We start from the raw sequence: 14,961 nt of genomic DNA on the forward strand, positions 1-14,961 counted from the left end.
CTTCAGCTGTCAAATTAAAAATGATTAGCATTACTTTGTTTCATTATGTGGATTACATGATACACATTTTGTTATAAACAATTTACAAAACAATTATAGCTTCTCATAAGTGAGGAGAAAAATGTTATGTTTAAGTAATTGAGCTGAGCAAGTGAAGTGTTTCAAGCTGAACTTCAACTAGTTTAGAAGAGAAAATGCTATTAGTCTATCATTCAGTCTTTCTCCTCTCTCTTTCTTTATTCTCTCTTTTTATTCCTGGCGAAATATTCAAATGCAGCCCCTGCCTTACCTCGCTGTGTCTCTTTCTCTCTAATTATCAATGAGGTCAGTAAGCAAAATGGGTAAGAAGCCAGAAGATCAATACAAATTATCCCTGAGCAAACCAGTGCTGACAGTTTGAATTGCAGCATATGTTTACCCAAAATCAGGCAATTTATCTTCATATCAGCCGAGTAATGCAGCAGGGGTGAGAGGTCAGACAATCTCTCCACCTCATAATTACCCGCCTCTAAAACAGGAAAGTGGTATTGATTGGCCGCGGGCCGGGAAGCGGGCGTGACTGGAACGTGCCAGTGCCTTCCCCCTCCCCAGCCAGACTCCCCACCCAGAACAGGATTTATGGGATGTGTGTGGAGGGTTTCATGTTTCCTCACTGTGGCTGAGAATCTTCACGGGGGGCCAGCTCCCCTTCCTACACTCCTCCCGCCCTTCTCTCCTCCTTAGCTACCTCTCACAACAGTGCACTGCGCTGGTAAAATATGGAGATGAAGCTCATGTTGGCATTTATGGTGACAGTCCAAGGGCATCGTAGAGTTCAGAGCTACAATATTAAAGGGTTAGAACACGGTGGTGGGAAGAGATGAGTAAGTGAAGGTAGGATATAAAGTTTGGAGGTGTTTGAGGGAGTATAGTGGCAAGTGTATGAGTGGTGTATAATAACACTGTCCTCAAGTTTGATTGTTAAGCAAGGAGTGAGAGGTCAGACAATCTCTCCACCTCATAATTACCCGCATCTACAGTTGTGTCAAGTTGTCCTTTGGGTGGTGGATTTTCTTTTATACACACAGGTTAACTGTTGAGTGTTAAAACCCCAGCAGCGTTGCAGTTCTTGACACAAACCGATGCGCCTGGCACCTACAACCATACCCCGTTCAAAGGCACTTAAATATTTTGTCTTGCCCATTCACCCTCTCAATGGCACACGTACACGATCCATGTCTCAATTGTCTCAAGGCTTAAGAATCCTTCTTTCACCGGTCTCCTTCATCTCCACTGATTGAAGTGGATTTAACAGGTGACAGCTATGATCCCTTATTGATTTCACCTGGATTCCCCTGGTCAGTCTATGTTATAGAAAGAGCAGGCTTCATAATGTTTTGTACACTCAGTGTGCGTCGTCATCAGCCCTTATAGGATTATTGACAGTGTCTGTGTCCGTCTCTGTGTATACACGGTCCAACTACAGAACTGTCAACTCATCAACTGACAGCACCGTTTAGCACTAACGCAAGTCTCCATCAGCTGTCAACGTCATTTGCATGAAATCGATAGCAGATGGGGGTCTGTGCCACCAATTTCATTATGCAGGGTTGTTGCAAAGATCATCTCCATGATAGATGAGATGGTGACACGTCGACATGCACTTCTCATGGCCCAGAGTTGCACCCCAATCACAGTACCATGAGACATGCTTTAATCCTCTTCTTAAAGAGCAAGAGAGAAAGAGACATCTTGTTTACTATCTTTGGTATTTGATGCTCACTTTCTAGGTCCCCTTTCCCCCTTACAAAGTCATTTAGTGTTTTCAAACAGAAATGATAGAGAATTCAAAATCAATTACGTTTAAGGTGTATGCCATATCCAAATGTTAAAAACCGTGTGCAGTGCATTCTGTTTTTCAAACTATTTCAGGCTGCATTACTTCAGGATAATTGTAAATGTAAATACTTCCAAAATACACATCACATACTGCTGCTTTATTACCTGGGTCTTGTGGTGTAGCTACTGTATCTATACCCAGCATGCCCGGCAGCGGTGTTGTGTGTAGTGTGTTGTGTATTGTGTGTGTTTGTGTAGTGTGTAGTTTGTGGTGTAGGACAGGAGAGCGTGATGTATCACCCTGCGAGAGCCTACTGACAGCCTGTGATGATGGATGGCCTGATTATGGAGTGCTTTTTACACATACACAATTTACATCACACTGAGCAGCGGGGTCTGGCAGGGCTACAACACACACACCTGAACGCGTCTTGCTGTTTGTAGTGTGTTGTGTATTGTGTGTGTGTTTGTGTAGTGTGTAGTTTGTAGTGTCTTGCGGTGTGCACATATAGATGGGGGAAGGAAATAACAAAAGAAATATGGCAAAATCATGACGTTCCCTCACAAAGAAAATGGCGTTCCCTCATGTTCTGAAGCCGACCTTTGGTGTTCCGGGATGCATGATAAGATGTCAAATCAGATTTCCAGGATGTATGTTGAGTGTCATGTGGTGCGTTTGATTGTTGGGAGTTCACTTTATGTGGATCAGCCTGAAAACGTCATCCAGGCATGTTTTTGCAAAAAAGTTAAATGTCACAGTAGCTGACGTTTTTCTCAATACATTGCAGTCAAAGGGAAAATATGAGTGTCACAGTAGTTGACGTTTTTCTTAATACATTACAGTCAATGGGAAAAGATGAGAGTCACAGTGTTGACATTTTTCTCAGTACATTGCAGTCAATGTGAAATGATGAGTGTCACAGGGCTGACATTTTTCTCAATACATTGCAGTCAATGGGAAAAGCTGAGTGTCACATGGTTGACATATTTCTCTGTACATTGCAGTCAATGGGAAAATATGAGTGTCACAGGGGTGATGTTTATGTCAATACATAGCAACCAATGAGAAAAATTAAGCATCAACCAATTGAATCTTATGCCAATAAATTGTAGTCAATGCGAAAGGATGAGTATCACAGGGTTGACGTTTATATCGATACAGTGCAGTCAATGGGAAAAGATGAGTGTCACAGGGGTGATGCCCAAGTGAATAAATTGAATTCAATGGGGGAAGATTAACATCACAATATGGATGCATAGAGAAAGGCATCATAGATACTCCCTCCCTCCCTCCTTCTGTATCTTCTATCTCTTTCTCTGTACTCTACATATTGTCTTTCTCTCGTTCCCCCTCCCTCCATTCTATCTCATTCCTTCTTTCCCTCCTCCCTCTAATCTATTTCTCTCCCTCTACCTTCTGTATCTCCCTCCTGTCTCTCCCACCTCCACTTCTCTCTCCACTTTCCCAATTCCACAGACAGGATATTGATGTATAGATATGTATTGGGGCATAACTCAGTACATCGCATTCAAAACAAAAAAGTTTGTGAAAGAGCTGCAATGGGTAAATTGGTGAAAGACAGACAGACAGACAGACAGACAGACAGACAGACAGACAGACAGACAGACAGACAGACAGACAGACAGACAGGCAGGCAGGCAGGCAGGCAGGCAGGCAGGCAGGCAGGCAGGCAGGCAGGCACACATAAACTCACAGACAGACAGACAGAGATATCCACTCACAGACAGACAGACACAAACAGAGAGATATTTAAACTCACAGACAGGCAGAGAGGGAGGCAGGCAGGCAAGCAGGCAGACAAACTCTAAACTCAACCCTAAACTTAACCCTAACCATAGCTTCACGTCCACATCCCAGCTCAACCCTAACCATAGCCATAACTCTAACCCTAGACATCTTGGCTCAGCTCTTGGAGTTAGGGTTGATTGACTTCGACAGAAGGGTTGAGCCAAGATATGGAGATGAAGTGAGGGTTAAGGTTAGGGTTATGGTTAGGGTCAGGGTTAGAGTTAAGGTTGAGCCGGCAGTTCATATTAAGCTAAGGTAAGGATTAGGGTTAGGGTTGAGGCTAGGTTTCGGGTTGAGCCAGGATATGGACCTGAAGCTAGAGTTAGGGTTACGGTTAGGGTTGAGCTGGGAGTGAACATGAAGCTAGGGGTTCAGGTTAGGGCCTAGACATAACCCTAACGTTAACCGGTAAGGGGGGGGGGGGGTAACAGAGACTTTTGCTCTAGGACGCCCACAGGCCTCACAAGACTCATCTGAAGGTATATATGGAGACTGTTTAGTGCCAAAAATAAGGGGTAAAAAAATAAATTACTCCTGATCTTATATCTCGCAGATATAGGACAGAAACTTCCGAAGAAAAGTTCCTTTCAATTTTCTGGGGGGAAATATCTGTTGTTCAATTGAATGAATCTGTTATTCAATGCCTTTGTATGGGCTAAAAGCAGTAAAGCCTTTTCTTTTAATATATTTTTGGGGGGATACTTCAAGGTGTCTTAAAATTCTAAATCAAATAGCTAAATGATCCTTGGTATGTCCTTCTTAAAACAATTCCATATATCTTAGGTCAATCCATCCTAACACATGTTTTGATTGACTTGAAACTTGAAACTGTCTGTCTGTCTGTCTGTCTGTCTGTCTGTCTGTCTGTCTGTCTGTCTGTCTGTCTGTCTGTCTGTCTGTCTGTCTGTCTGTCTGTCTGTCTGTCTGTCTGTCTGTGTCTGCCTGTCTGTCTGTGTCTGCCTGTCTGTCTGTGGGAGAAAAGAGGGAGAGAGGAGGAAGAGGCAGAGAGAGAGCGACGAGAGGAGGGGCATGTAGGGAAAGAAGGACAGAGAGAATGGAAGGGGGAGGAGAGAGAGTGAAGGGAGAGATTGAGGGAGGGGGGAGAGGGGGCGAGAGAGAGGGAAATGGTGAAGGAGGGAGGGGGAGAACAAGGAAGGAGGGGAGAGAGAGTCAACAGACTGACAGAGGTGGGAGAGAGAGGTGGAGAAAGTGTGGAGAGGAGGGAGAGGCAGGGAAAGAGGAGGGAGATAGAATGGAGGGGGGAGGGAAAGAGAGAAGGGGAGAGTGAGGGAATGGGAGAGAGAGAGAGAAAGAGAAGGTGAAGGAAGGATAGGGAGAAAGATTTGAGAGAGAGATAAGGGAAAGAAGGAGGCAGAGGTAATGGAAGGGGGAGGGGGAGAGGGAGGTGGGGGTGAAAGAAGGGGGAGAGAGAGAGAGAAGAGAATGGGGGTAAATAGGAGGTAGAGAGTGAGAGAGAGACAAACATTAGATAAACAAGAAAAATGTAAATCCTGTGACACTCATCTTTTCCCATTGACAGCAATGTATTGAGAACAATTACTGCAATGTATTACTAAAACGTCAACCATGTGACTCATCTTTTCCCATTGACTGCAATGTACTGAGAAAAACATCAACCCTGTGACACTCATCTTTTCCCATTGACTGCAATGTAATGAGAAAAACATCAACCCTGTGACACTCATCTTTTCCCATTGACTGCAATGTACTGAGAAAAACATCAACCCTGTGACACTCATCTTTTCCCATTGACTGCAATGTAATGAGAAAAACATCAACCCTGTGACACTCATCTTTTCCCTTTGACTGCAATCTACTGAGAAAAACATCAACCCTGTGACACTCATCTTTTCCCATTGACTGCAATGTATTGAGAAAAACATCAGTTATTGTGACCTTTTTGCAAAAACGTGCCAGAATGACATTTTCCTATGATATCATGTTGGTAGTGCACACTGCACAGCCCTGTACCATTGATCAGTAGCCTGTACTAGTGTGTGTGTGTGTGTGTCTGCCGGCGCCAGTGCCTTCCTGGTCTGTGTGTCAGTGGCGCTGGCTGTACGTGTGGCGTTAGCCTTCATGTTCTCTCGTGTTCAGCAGGTTGAGCAAGCCTTGCTGCGTTAATGCCAAAATTACATGCTGAGTAATGAGTGATGGGCCAAATTACAGGCTGAACAATGAATAGAGGTAGGCAGCTCTTATTAGTCTCCACAGAAAGCCATTGATTTATGAGGCACTGCCACGCTCGTCTGAGTTACTCTCCTGAAAATGATATCTACATTGAGAAGTGATGTTCTCTATTAAGTCGTTCCTTCTCCTCCCCTCCCTCCTACCTTCCCCTTGGCCTACGGGTGTACATGATTGTTTAGAATCAGCGAGAGTTGTAAGGAAGCCTTAAATTACCCATTATGACTGTCAGACATCAACCGCCTTAGTCTTACCAAAGTCTGACTTATGATTCATTTACTTTGTGCCTCTGATTCATAGCCCAATACGGCTCGCTGCTCCAGATTACTATTTGAGGGGTGGGTGAGATTGATCGCTCTGTGTGATCTGCTGCAGTATTTCAGCAGAGCAGCGGGGTGGTACAGTAGGTGCAGCGCTGGAGTGACAGCAACTCACGCTAGATCAATTTCTGGACTTTCACAGATTATTAAAGCTCGGTTAGATTAACACACCCCACTATGTCATTTGCTCTCAATATTTCCGTGAAGATAAAAAGAGTTGGGCCCTGTAAGAGATATGAGACCTGCTCTAGACTGATGTACTGCATCATGTCATCATGGCTATTTTGCTAAATGAGAATTTAACTGGATGCAGGGGGTTTGTGACACTTGTGATAGAGTTTTCATGCTAGCTGTTGTGCATTGCAGACATTGGTTGACAGAGCTGTTATTTCACTTCACTTCACATTGTCTAACAATTGGGATTTTTTTTTGGTCAGCCCTCAATGAGCCAACCATCGACTATGGGTTCCAGAGGCTGCAGAAGGTCATCCCCAGGCACCCGGGTGACCCTGAGAGGTTACCAAAGGTCAGTGTTATGTCTCATCTTCACAGAATTTAACATTACAACACCATATAGACACAACACACGACACCATACACACACCACAGCTGCTAACCCAACAGCATCATCAAAGACCAAGAAACAAAACAACATCAAAAGAAGATCAAACTTTTGAACCAAACAGAAATACAGTACACACACACACACTGGTGCGTCCATGTAGCATTGATTTGGGAATGTATTTGTTTAGTAAGAGGAGAGAGAGGGAGGCAGGCGGGTGGTAAACTTTCTGTGTGGCAAAATAGCTCAATCAGACGTCTTTCCTCTCCAGTAGTCTGTGGAGATGATAATCTCCTGGTCGTCTGGGCCGTCATTACCCCGCTCATGTTTTCCCTTCGTTCTCCACAGCTCCATTTGGTTTAATCTGTTGTTTACATGACTCTACGCTCGTAAACCCCCCCAGTCTTAGTGTGGCTAATAAGGCCAGAGCGACACGTTATTATGCGTTAGGTCTCACTGTTTTCTTTAGAACTCAGTAAAGGAGTTGAAAGGCTCTTGATTCCCACATGCTTGTGACACATATCCGGTAGCCTGCCATTTTGGCATTTTTCAACATGAAAACAAAGCCACATATTTCAGCCATTCTTTGATTCTCTAGTATTTCTATTTCCTCTGATAAAATCTATTACTGGGCTCGTCTGATTGCGACCCTGCTAGTTCCCATTTGGTATAAGTGGCATTCCATATGCGTCAAATGTAATATTATGACTGATTAGTTTGCACAGACTCCCTTGGCACGCAGTAAATTGGTGACCACCTCAGAGTTTTAATAATACCATAAAGCCTTTTAAGACCTTATCTATTAAAGCCCAGCATGCAACACTGCAATATCATTAACGTCCAACGGACAATTTAATAAAGACCAGGCTGTGTGGTGTAGTATGGACGACTGGGCAAAGTCAATAGGAAGATATACGACATCGCAGCCAGCAGTCTCTGGTGCACTATATGAAGTGTTTCAATTAGAGTTTGGTCCCCGTAGAGACTCAAAACAACACCTGGACATGAAATGTAACTCTAATTTCAACAGTACATTTGTAAGACCAAAGGAAAGGTTCACTTAGCTTTTATGGCTGCAAGTCTCCCTGCCCTGGGTCTCTCTGTCTTCACACACTCAATTTAGTCAGTACATCTCCGTAAAATTTGCAATTTGAACATAACAAGGAATATTGTGATGCATACTTTTATTACAGCATACATTTTTTCTTCTTGGAGAACAAAATACGTTTTGGCGATAAAACACATTTTGACTCAATCTGAGATGAGTTTCCTCAGTGTGCTTACTTAATATAGCAGGGTCTCCCCCCAGCCCTCACATGGCCCAATCTCAGAGTGAGATGAAACCCTGCACTTCCAATAAATAATATAAATATTTGATTTGCTCTCTAATGGACCCAAATATGGGGTTCAGGGGGCCATGTAAATGATTCTACAGAGTGATTCATCATTGTTAAGCTTGCCATCTGAGGGTCGCCTCGAGGGGTCAACAGCACACTCCCAATATACAAGCCTCAGGGTGGATGGCATGTACATTTGGAACAAGAAGGGAGACGGCGTGAAGAGAACAGCCATTACGGGCTGCAGGTGAGGCGGAAAGACTCTATAAAAAGGAGATAAAGCTGGAGGAGGCGAAGTATGCATTAGCAGAAAGGCAAATCGACACCGGGCCCCCCTCCCTCAATGACTTCAACCTCCAGTTGATAATATTACGGCGCTATTGATTTCCACCATCCTTTTCCCCAGGACCAGTAAGACACGTGGTAATTGTGAGGAGACAGAAAGCCAATATGGGCGTCCTCATGGATTGCAAGGGATGCACGCTAATATTGTTGCTACACTGAGAAAAAAGGGGGGAAGCGTGCTCTGATTGAAGTTTACCTCGTAATTTTAAGACAACATTGCAGATGACAAACTGACCCTATGGGAGAAGCAGCGATAAAAAAAATCCAATGCAGAGTCCAGAGTGAATATGAAAGTAATAAGTGTGAGCAGTCAAGTGATGCGAAAGGAGATTGCTTTGCGGGCATGGCGTTAAGTGAACAGAGACTTCGGAATTCACCCTCCTTTTTAAGATCTTGTTATAAAACAATTTTCGATTCATCATATGAAGAAGACAATTTATAATACCATTTTGTGCCCTGTGGCAGTAATGGACAAATAGACTGGATGTCACACTGTACCACACTCAATTTCTCCTTTCTTCTGTAACAAATTAGATTAATTACTCAATTAAAAGCAGAAAAGCAATATTGTTTTATTATTAAGTTGATTGCATTCCTTCTCTCTTTGTTTTCCAAAATAAACACAAACCTATTCTTTTCCAATTCTTTGTGTAATCCACAAGCAGAAAACAAATATTACAAATATGTTCATGTCAAGCAATTACCAACGTTTTTAAATGAATGTCTATTCTACATCTAATGGCCCTATCCTTCTGAATGTATTCAGGCTAGAGCTAGCACGCTAATTGCCTTACATTTTTATAATGATATTAACACTCAAAGCTACATAACCTGGGCCCCATTTTATTAACTGTGATAACATCAATAGAAATACGAAGATCATCTATGGGCAAAACAACGAAGATCATCTATGGGCTTTAATTGTTTTCAATTTAACATGGTGCTCTGATATGTCTGTCTCCATGACAAGAATGGCAATTACATTATATATCCAGATTTACATGGAAATGCCCCAGAACACCATTCGATGCTAATCGTATTCACAGCGTGAGCCGATATGCGTGAAAGTGTCTCGTCGGAAACAAAACAAACTCTGTGGTTGATTGGGTACCACACTTCCCATCATCCTGGGATGTGACTAGGCCACCACTTAAGCATAGCCCTGCGAGTGAGCTTGGTTAGTTAAGACGCCACGCGGTAAACGACAGATTAAGGATGAGAGGCAATATCGTTTTCTCTCTCTTTTTTCCAAGCTGTCCTTATGTCGCTGCTGCAAAGTACCATATGGACAAGGATGGAGAGGAGGTTTTCAGAGAATGAAACATGGCGCTTGCGAACATGACAGTCTTAATTGCTTGAATTGTTGTTTGAAATTGAGAGGCATGTAGAAGATCTTGAAATATGATAGAATAGATTATTGGTAATTATTAACTGAAGGAAGAAGAAAAGAAAATACACTTTGTCTCACTCAGTGAGCGAGAGAGGAATCTGTTCTGCCTGATGAGAACACATAAAGACAGCTGGTCCTCTCATTTAGTGTACCTGCCTCACGACAACCATAATTCTTTATTTCTATGCAAACTAGATGCATGCACCGTTGAGCATACACACCAATTTCAGAGGTAAATGCCCATTTTAAAGAGAGCTACCCATGCGGTAACTTGGTGGATTATGCTATATGTTTCTATAAGAGCATGGCACATGCTAGAAGTGGCTTCTACAGCGATTCATCTTGATAAATCAAGGACTTCAGGAAGATATGGCTCTTCAGGATGAAAGGAGGCCCACACACACTCCATACACGCTCCATACACGCTCCATACACGCTGCCTTGGAAACACAGGCCAAGTCTTGGAGGCCGCTGTTTGAAGGCGCGATGGCTGTGTTTACATTCATTTACGGCAGCTGCCGTCTTAATCCCGGATTGCTATTGCCAAGTGATGGAACACTTCACACAAATTACTGAGGCCCGCGAAGGAAAACACGCAATGTGGGAAGAAAACAAGGGCAATCTGAGATGTTTCCAGTGACAGATTTCCATCACTTTTAACCTGGGTTCTGACGGAAAGTCAACAAATTGCTGCAATACAGCAGGTGCCAGTAAACACATATTTAAATAAAATCCCACATCAATATCTCAAGCTTTTTTCTCGTGAGAATAAAGGCTTCTAAATGGAGTAGGTGGTTTTCCAAACATATTGCTTGGAGCATCACACTAAACAGAGCACTGTGGTGCTCCATGAAGGATTTCATGAAGTGCTCAATTCAAAGAGCAGATAAAAGCACACTAACACGCCAACCTATTCTGAAGTAGAGCAGGGAACAGGATCCAAGGCCAACTCATTCTCAGTGTTAAGAGCCAAAGCAACAAGGCTAATCCTTACTGTGAAGCAGGGGCGAGCATGCAAACATGGATAAGACTACATCCCATGCATCCATGTCCCAGAGGCACAAGCACCCAGCTCTCGCTGAATGGGAAGTCATTTGTGAAGTCCTTTACAACAGCCAGTCAAAGAGGTTAATTGAAAAATTCCTTAATGTCATTACGGCAGAACTAGATTAACCCAAGCTAATTCACTTAATTGTTCTGAAGAAAGGAGACTCCAGTGCTGAACTCTTGTGCAAACGCGAGCCCAGAATTAGAGGGTGAGGTGTTGTTTTTAAGGCCTAGGGTGGTTTAATTAAGAGATGGGACATTATTCTTGTTCCCAGTGGTTCCGAGGAGAGAAGAATTGGTGGCCTAATGCAATGTTGGTGCCTCTCAATACAGGGCCACGTTTACTCACCCACCTAATATAGACCTCTTGTTGTTACATTACATGTCATGGTGCTCGTTGAACCGTGTCATGAAGTGTCATATTAACCTTTGACCTGTCATCAGCATTTCAATAATGTATGTCTTTCCTCTTTTTTTATCAGGAGGTATTGCTGAAAAGAGCAGCTGACCTTGTTGAAGCACTGTATGGAATGCCCCACAATAACCAGGTATGCAGACCGACACACACACACACACATCTTACAGAACATATCAAACGAAGCCATCATAATGGATGACTGAGGACAAAAGAGCAGCTCAATAACTCGAACTTCTACCTCCGTGTTCACAGGAGATCATTCTGAAGAGGGCAGCGGACATAGCTGAGGCCCTGTACAGCGTTCCCCGTAACCACAACCAGATCCCTTCCCTCGCCAACACAGCCTCCCACGGCATGATGGGAGTCAACTCCTTCAGCAGCCAACTAGCCGTCAACGTGTCCGAGTCACAGGGAAACGACCAGGGTAGGTGGAAATAATGCTTAGTGGTCAAGAGTCATTCACCGTCAATGAAAGAATTAATGAATCCTATAGACCTCTAATCACCCTGTCCTCCTCTTATTCCTATTCGGTAGGCTACAGCCGGAACACCAGCAGTGCGTCTCCACGAGGGTACATCACCAGCAGCACCCCACAGCAGTCCAGCTACAACACCGTCAGTAACAGTATGAATGGCTACGGTAACTCTGGCATGTCCAACCTGGGAGTGCCCAGCTCCCCTGGGTTCCTCAATGGATCCTCTGCCAACTCTCCATATGGAAGTGAGTAGAGCTGCCATTCAGGAGGGAGCAAAGTTGCACAAGGTTCAGATAGAAATGTATTATGTAGTGCAGATATACTTGTCTGTCAGGTAGAGAATCGAAATCATGTTAGCTCTATTCTTTACATTTCTATCGGCAATGTTCTGAGCGTTTCACCTCACTGAATACAGCCCAGTTTAGTCCGATAGCATGTTCTTACCCCCCACCCCCCAACCCCTCCCATATCTTGTCTGCAGTTAAACAAAAGAGCGCCTTCGCCCCTGTGGTCCGACCCCAGGCCTCCCCACCCCCTTCCTGCACCAGCGCAAATGGCAACGGACTGCAAGGTGAGCCCCCCTCACCCCCTCATCCCTTCCCTTCGGACTACTGGGCAGATACCGCGGCTCATGCCTCTGTCCGGTTTGGTGAGGGACTAATCATTACAAATATGCATTTTAACAGGCTACAATTTATTATTTACACCTTTGAGTTTACATTCAAATACACAAGCAAGCATGAGGGCACACACATGTACTGTACACACACACACTCACACAAGCAAACACTCACACGCACATGAACAAATGCATCCACGTAAGCAGGCATGCAAACACACCACACACAACCCATCCAGTATAGCAAATTATATAGTCCGAGGCCTAAGAAAACCGCCTTCCCAGAATTGTTTTAGTAATTATGTTTATTAGGTTTTGTGCGTGTGTCATGACCAACATGATTGCTTTGAAAACAAGCTTAGCTGTAGCCTGTGCCCCAAGATTAATAACATTGAGCTTAATGAAGTGGGAAATTAAAGTTCATCTTGCTACACGATCATACTTATTAATACATGTTGTGCAGAAATTAATGAGCAATGCCTTGCCATCATCTGTGCTGGCAAACTTAAAAGCATTCCAACCATGACACTACAAATACACTGAGAGCAGTGCAATGATTTTTCATCCTGGCACTTCACTGGCCACATAATTGTTCAGAATGTGTGAAATGCCGAGTATATCAAGTCTCTGTATAAGGTAGAGTTGCTAATGATATCCTAGCAGATTGTCTGGGTAAAATAATCGAAACTACCTTTGATCTCTGTCTAATCTCATGGATAATGATTTTGAAATGGGACTAGTGTAGTGCATGTGGAAATAGAAGTGTAATGTAGTAGCTGCATCCTCAGTATGGAGGATAGTTTGAGTGTGAGGGGAGTCAGTCTGAGGAGAGTCTTTGAGTGACGAGGGAGGGGGGGGTTGTAGCACAGCATTCTGGGTAGTGGCCATGTTGTTGTTCCTCGGTCGGCAGGGCCGTCTCTCCTGGGAGTCTGGTTCACTGTTTGCCATTACCTCAACACCAGGAGGAATATCACACGTAGCCCCGCTGGCCTGCTGGGGCCTGAAATGTCAGAGCAAGAGGGAGGCTTTTGAAACTGTCCTGTTAGAGATGTGTGCACTCACACATGCACAGACACACCACACATACACACAAACGCATCACACAGGCACACATGCACACACTCATACACACAGTCTCACAATATCGTAACATCACATCTTTTTAAAGTTCTTTGATGTAAATAGCTGAATGTTTTGCTTATCCAATTGAATACGTTGGGTAAGATGAACGTGCTTAATGCAATTTCTCCTTCGCTATTTTTTCCCCCAGCTATGTCCGGTCTGGTCGTACCTCCAATGTAAATGCACTTTCATCGTCTCAAGCACCAGTCTACTCACAACTCTACAGGACACCCCTTTATCACACAGCAAAGACACTGGTGTAGTCTATAATACTGAGGATATAGTCAACAGCTTATTCTGTTTTTAATGAAGATATAAACATGATTTTCTTTGAAAAGACTATTTCAAGAATTAAGATTTGGACATGTGGACAAAGCATTTCATTAAGAACTGAATGATTTTAGCTTTTTTTGCTTATATTTTTCCATTTGATCAACCTCGAAGAAGACAAAGGACGACGGGGTGTTTATTTTGTATGCCTATCTGGTGGAACTTTGGCTATGTCCAGTGAACCATATGGGAAGGATCTCTGTGGACTCACCATTTGGTTTTAATGTAAACACTGATGTACATTTACCTATGAACTTGTTTGCCTCAGAAATTGTTTTTTGTTTTAACTCTCTTTCAATAGATTCACATTTGTGTGTCTTTATAATGTGTCCTTTTGTATTTTTATGTGTGAGAAAATACAGTGGGGCCAAGAAGGTTTAAGATTTTCAACTGGAAAATATATGAGATATATAATGTAGAAATCAATCATAAAATACATCAAATGCAAGTAAATGGGTGGGGCTGGGTAAGATTGTATCATGTTTCAATCATACATCTTAAATTAAATTTGTAATTTATTGTAGCTAGAAGTTTATCTTCGAAAGTGAAAATGATCTTGGATTCTACAAGTACTCTGGCGTACGTAGAACACCTGGCTCTGTTCCATGTTTAGAGCTTCCTTTTAAGCAAGTGTGTTTTGCCATGTTTTTTAAAAACTTTTTTGCTAGCACTGTATATTAATGCATTCTTAGGCTACTGTGAAGTCTGTTTCTTGTTGACGAGCGCCATCCTCTTCCTTCTAGCTCCAAATCCCCTTATGTGTTTTATATGTGGTTCTAAACTTGTAGACTATTGTGATATTGCCAAAATTGTGCTAAATATTTATACATCTGTCTTTTTTCCATGTTCTTTTAGATCAACAACAACATTTAAAGCAAAATTTAACTCCATCTAAAGTCAAAAGTAGTTCATTGTCATATTTCCATTCCAACACACACTTGCGCTCACTTGAGGGAAATTTTGTAACATATCAACTATAAATATTGTATTTATCTCTGAAATTTTGTATATTGCTTTTCATTATGTATGTATTAATCGTCATGCCCTTAATAGTGATGCAGCACAGAGAATTTCAGCCAAGAACTGTTGCATTCATGTTTTTTTTGTATTTGATAAAATGCGATGTCCATATATTTCACATATCTTCAAAGTTTTGTTAC

At 42.8% G+C, this 14,961-nt stretch overlaps 1 protein-coding gene across 6 annotated transcripts in view; it reads left to right on the forward strand.

Annotated features, from left to right (window-relative positions):
- The window catches only part of LOC120045636 (transcription factor COE3), a 71,621-nt gene extending 57,970 nt beyond the window's left edge, over window positions 1-13,651 (forward strand). For 3 of the 6 annotated variants that reach the window (XM_038990546.1, XM_038990547.1, XM_038990548.1), the window contains exons 11-16: window positions 6,594-6,682; window positions 11,320-11,385; window positions 11,508-11,679; window positions 11,790-11,979; window positions 12,156-12,301; window positions 13,620-13,651. In XM_038990546.1, coding sequence (XP_038846474.1) covers window positions 6,594-6,682; window positions 11,320-11,385; window positions 11,508-11,679; window positions 11,790-11,979; window positions 12,156-12,301; window positions 13,620-13,651 — 695 coding nt within the window. The remainder of the gene's footprint in view (window positions 1-6,593; window positions 6,683-11,319; window positions 11,386-11,507; window positions 11,680-11,789; window positions 11,980-12,155; window positions 12,302-13,619) is intronic. The other 3 variants (XM_038990549.1, XM_038990550.1, XM_038990551.1) reach the window with 1 other exon arrangement.
- Window positions 13,652-14,961: the final 1,310 nt, after the last annotated feature.

Source organism: Salvelinus namaycush, chromosome 4 (assembly GCF_016432855.1).
Source record: "Salvelinus namaycush isolate Seneca chromosome 4, SaNama_1.0, whole genome shotgun sequence".
NCBI classification, from domain to species: Eukaryota; Metazoa; Chordata; class Actinopteri; order Salmoniformes; family Salmonidae; genus Salvelinus; species Salvelinus namaycush.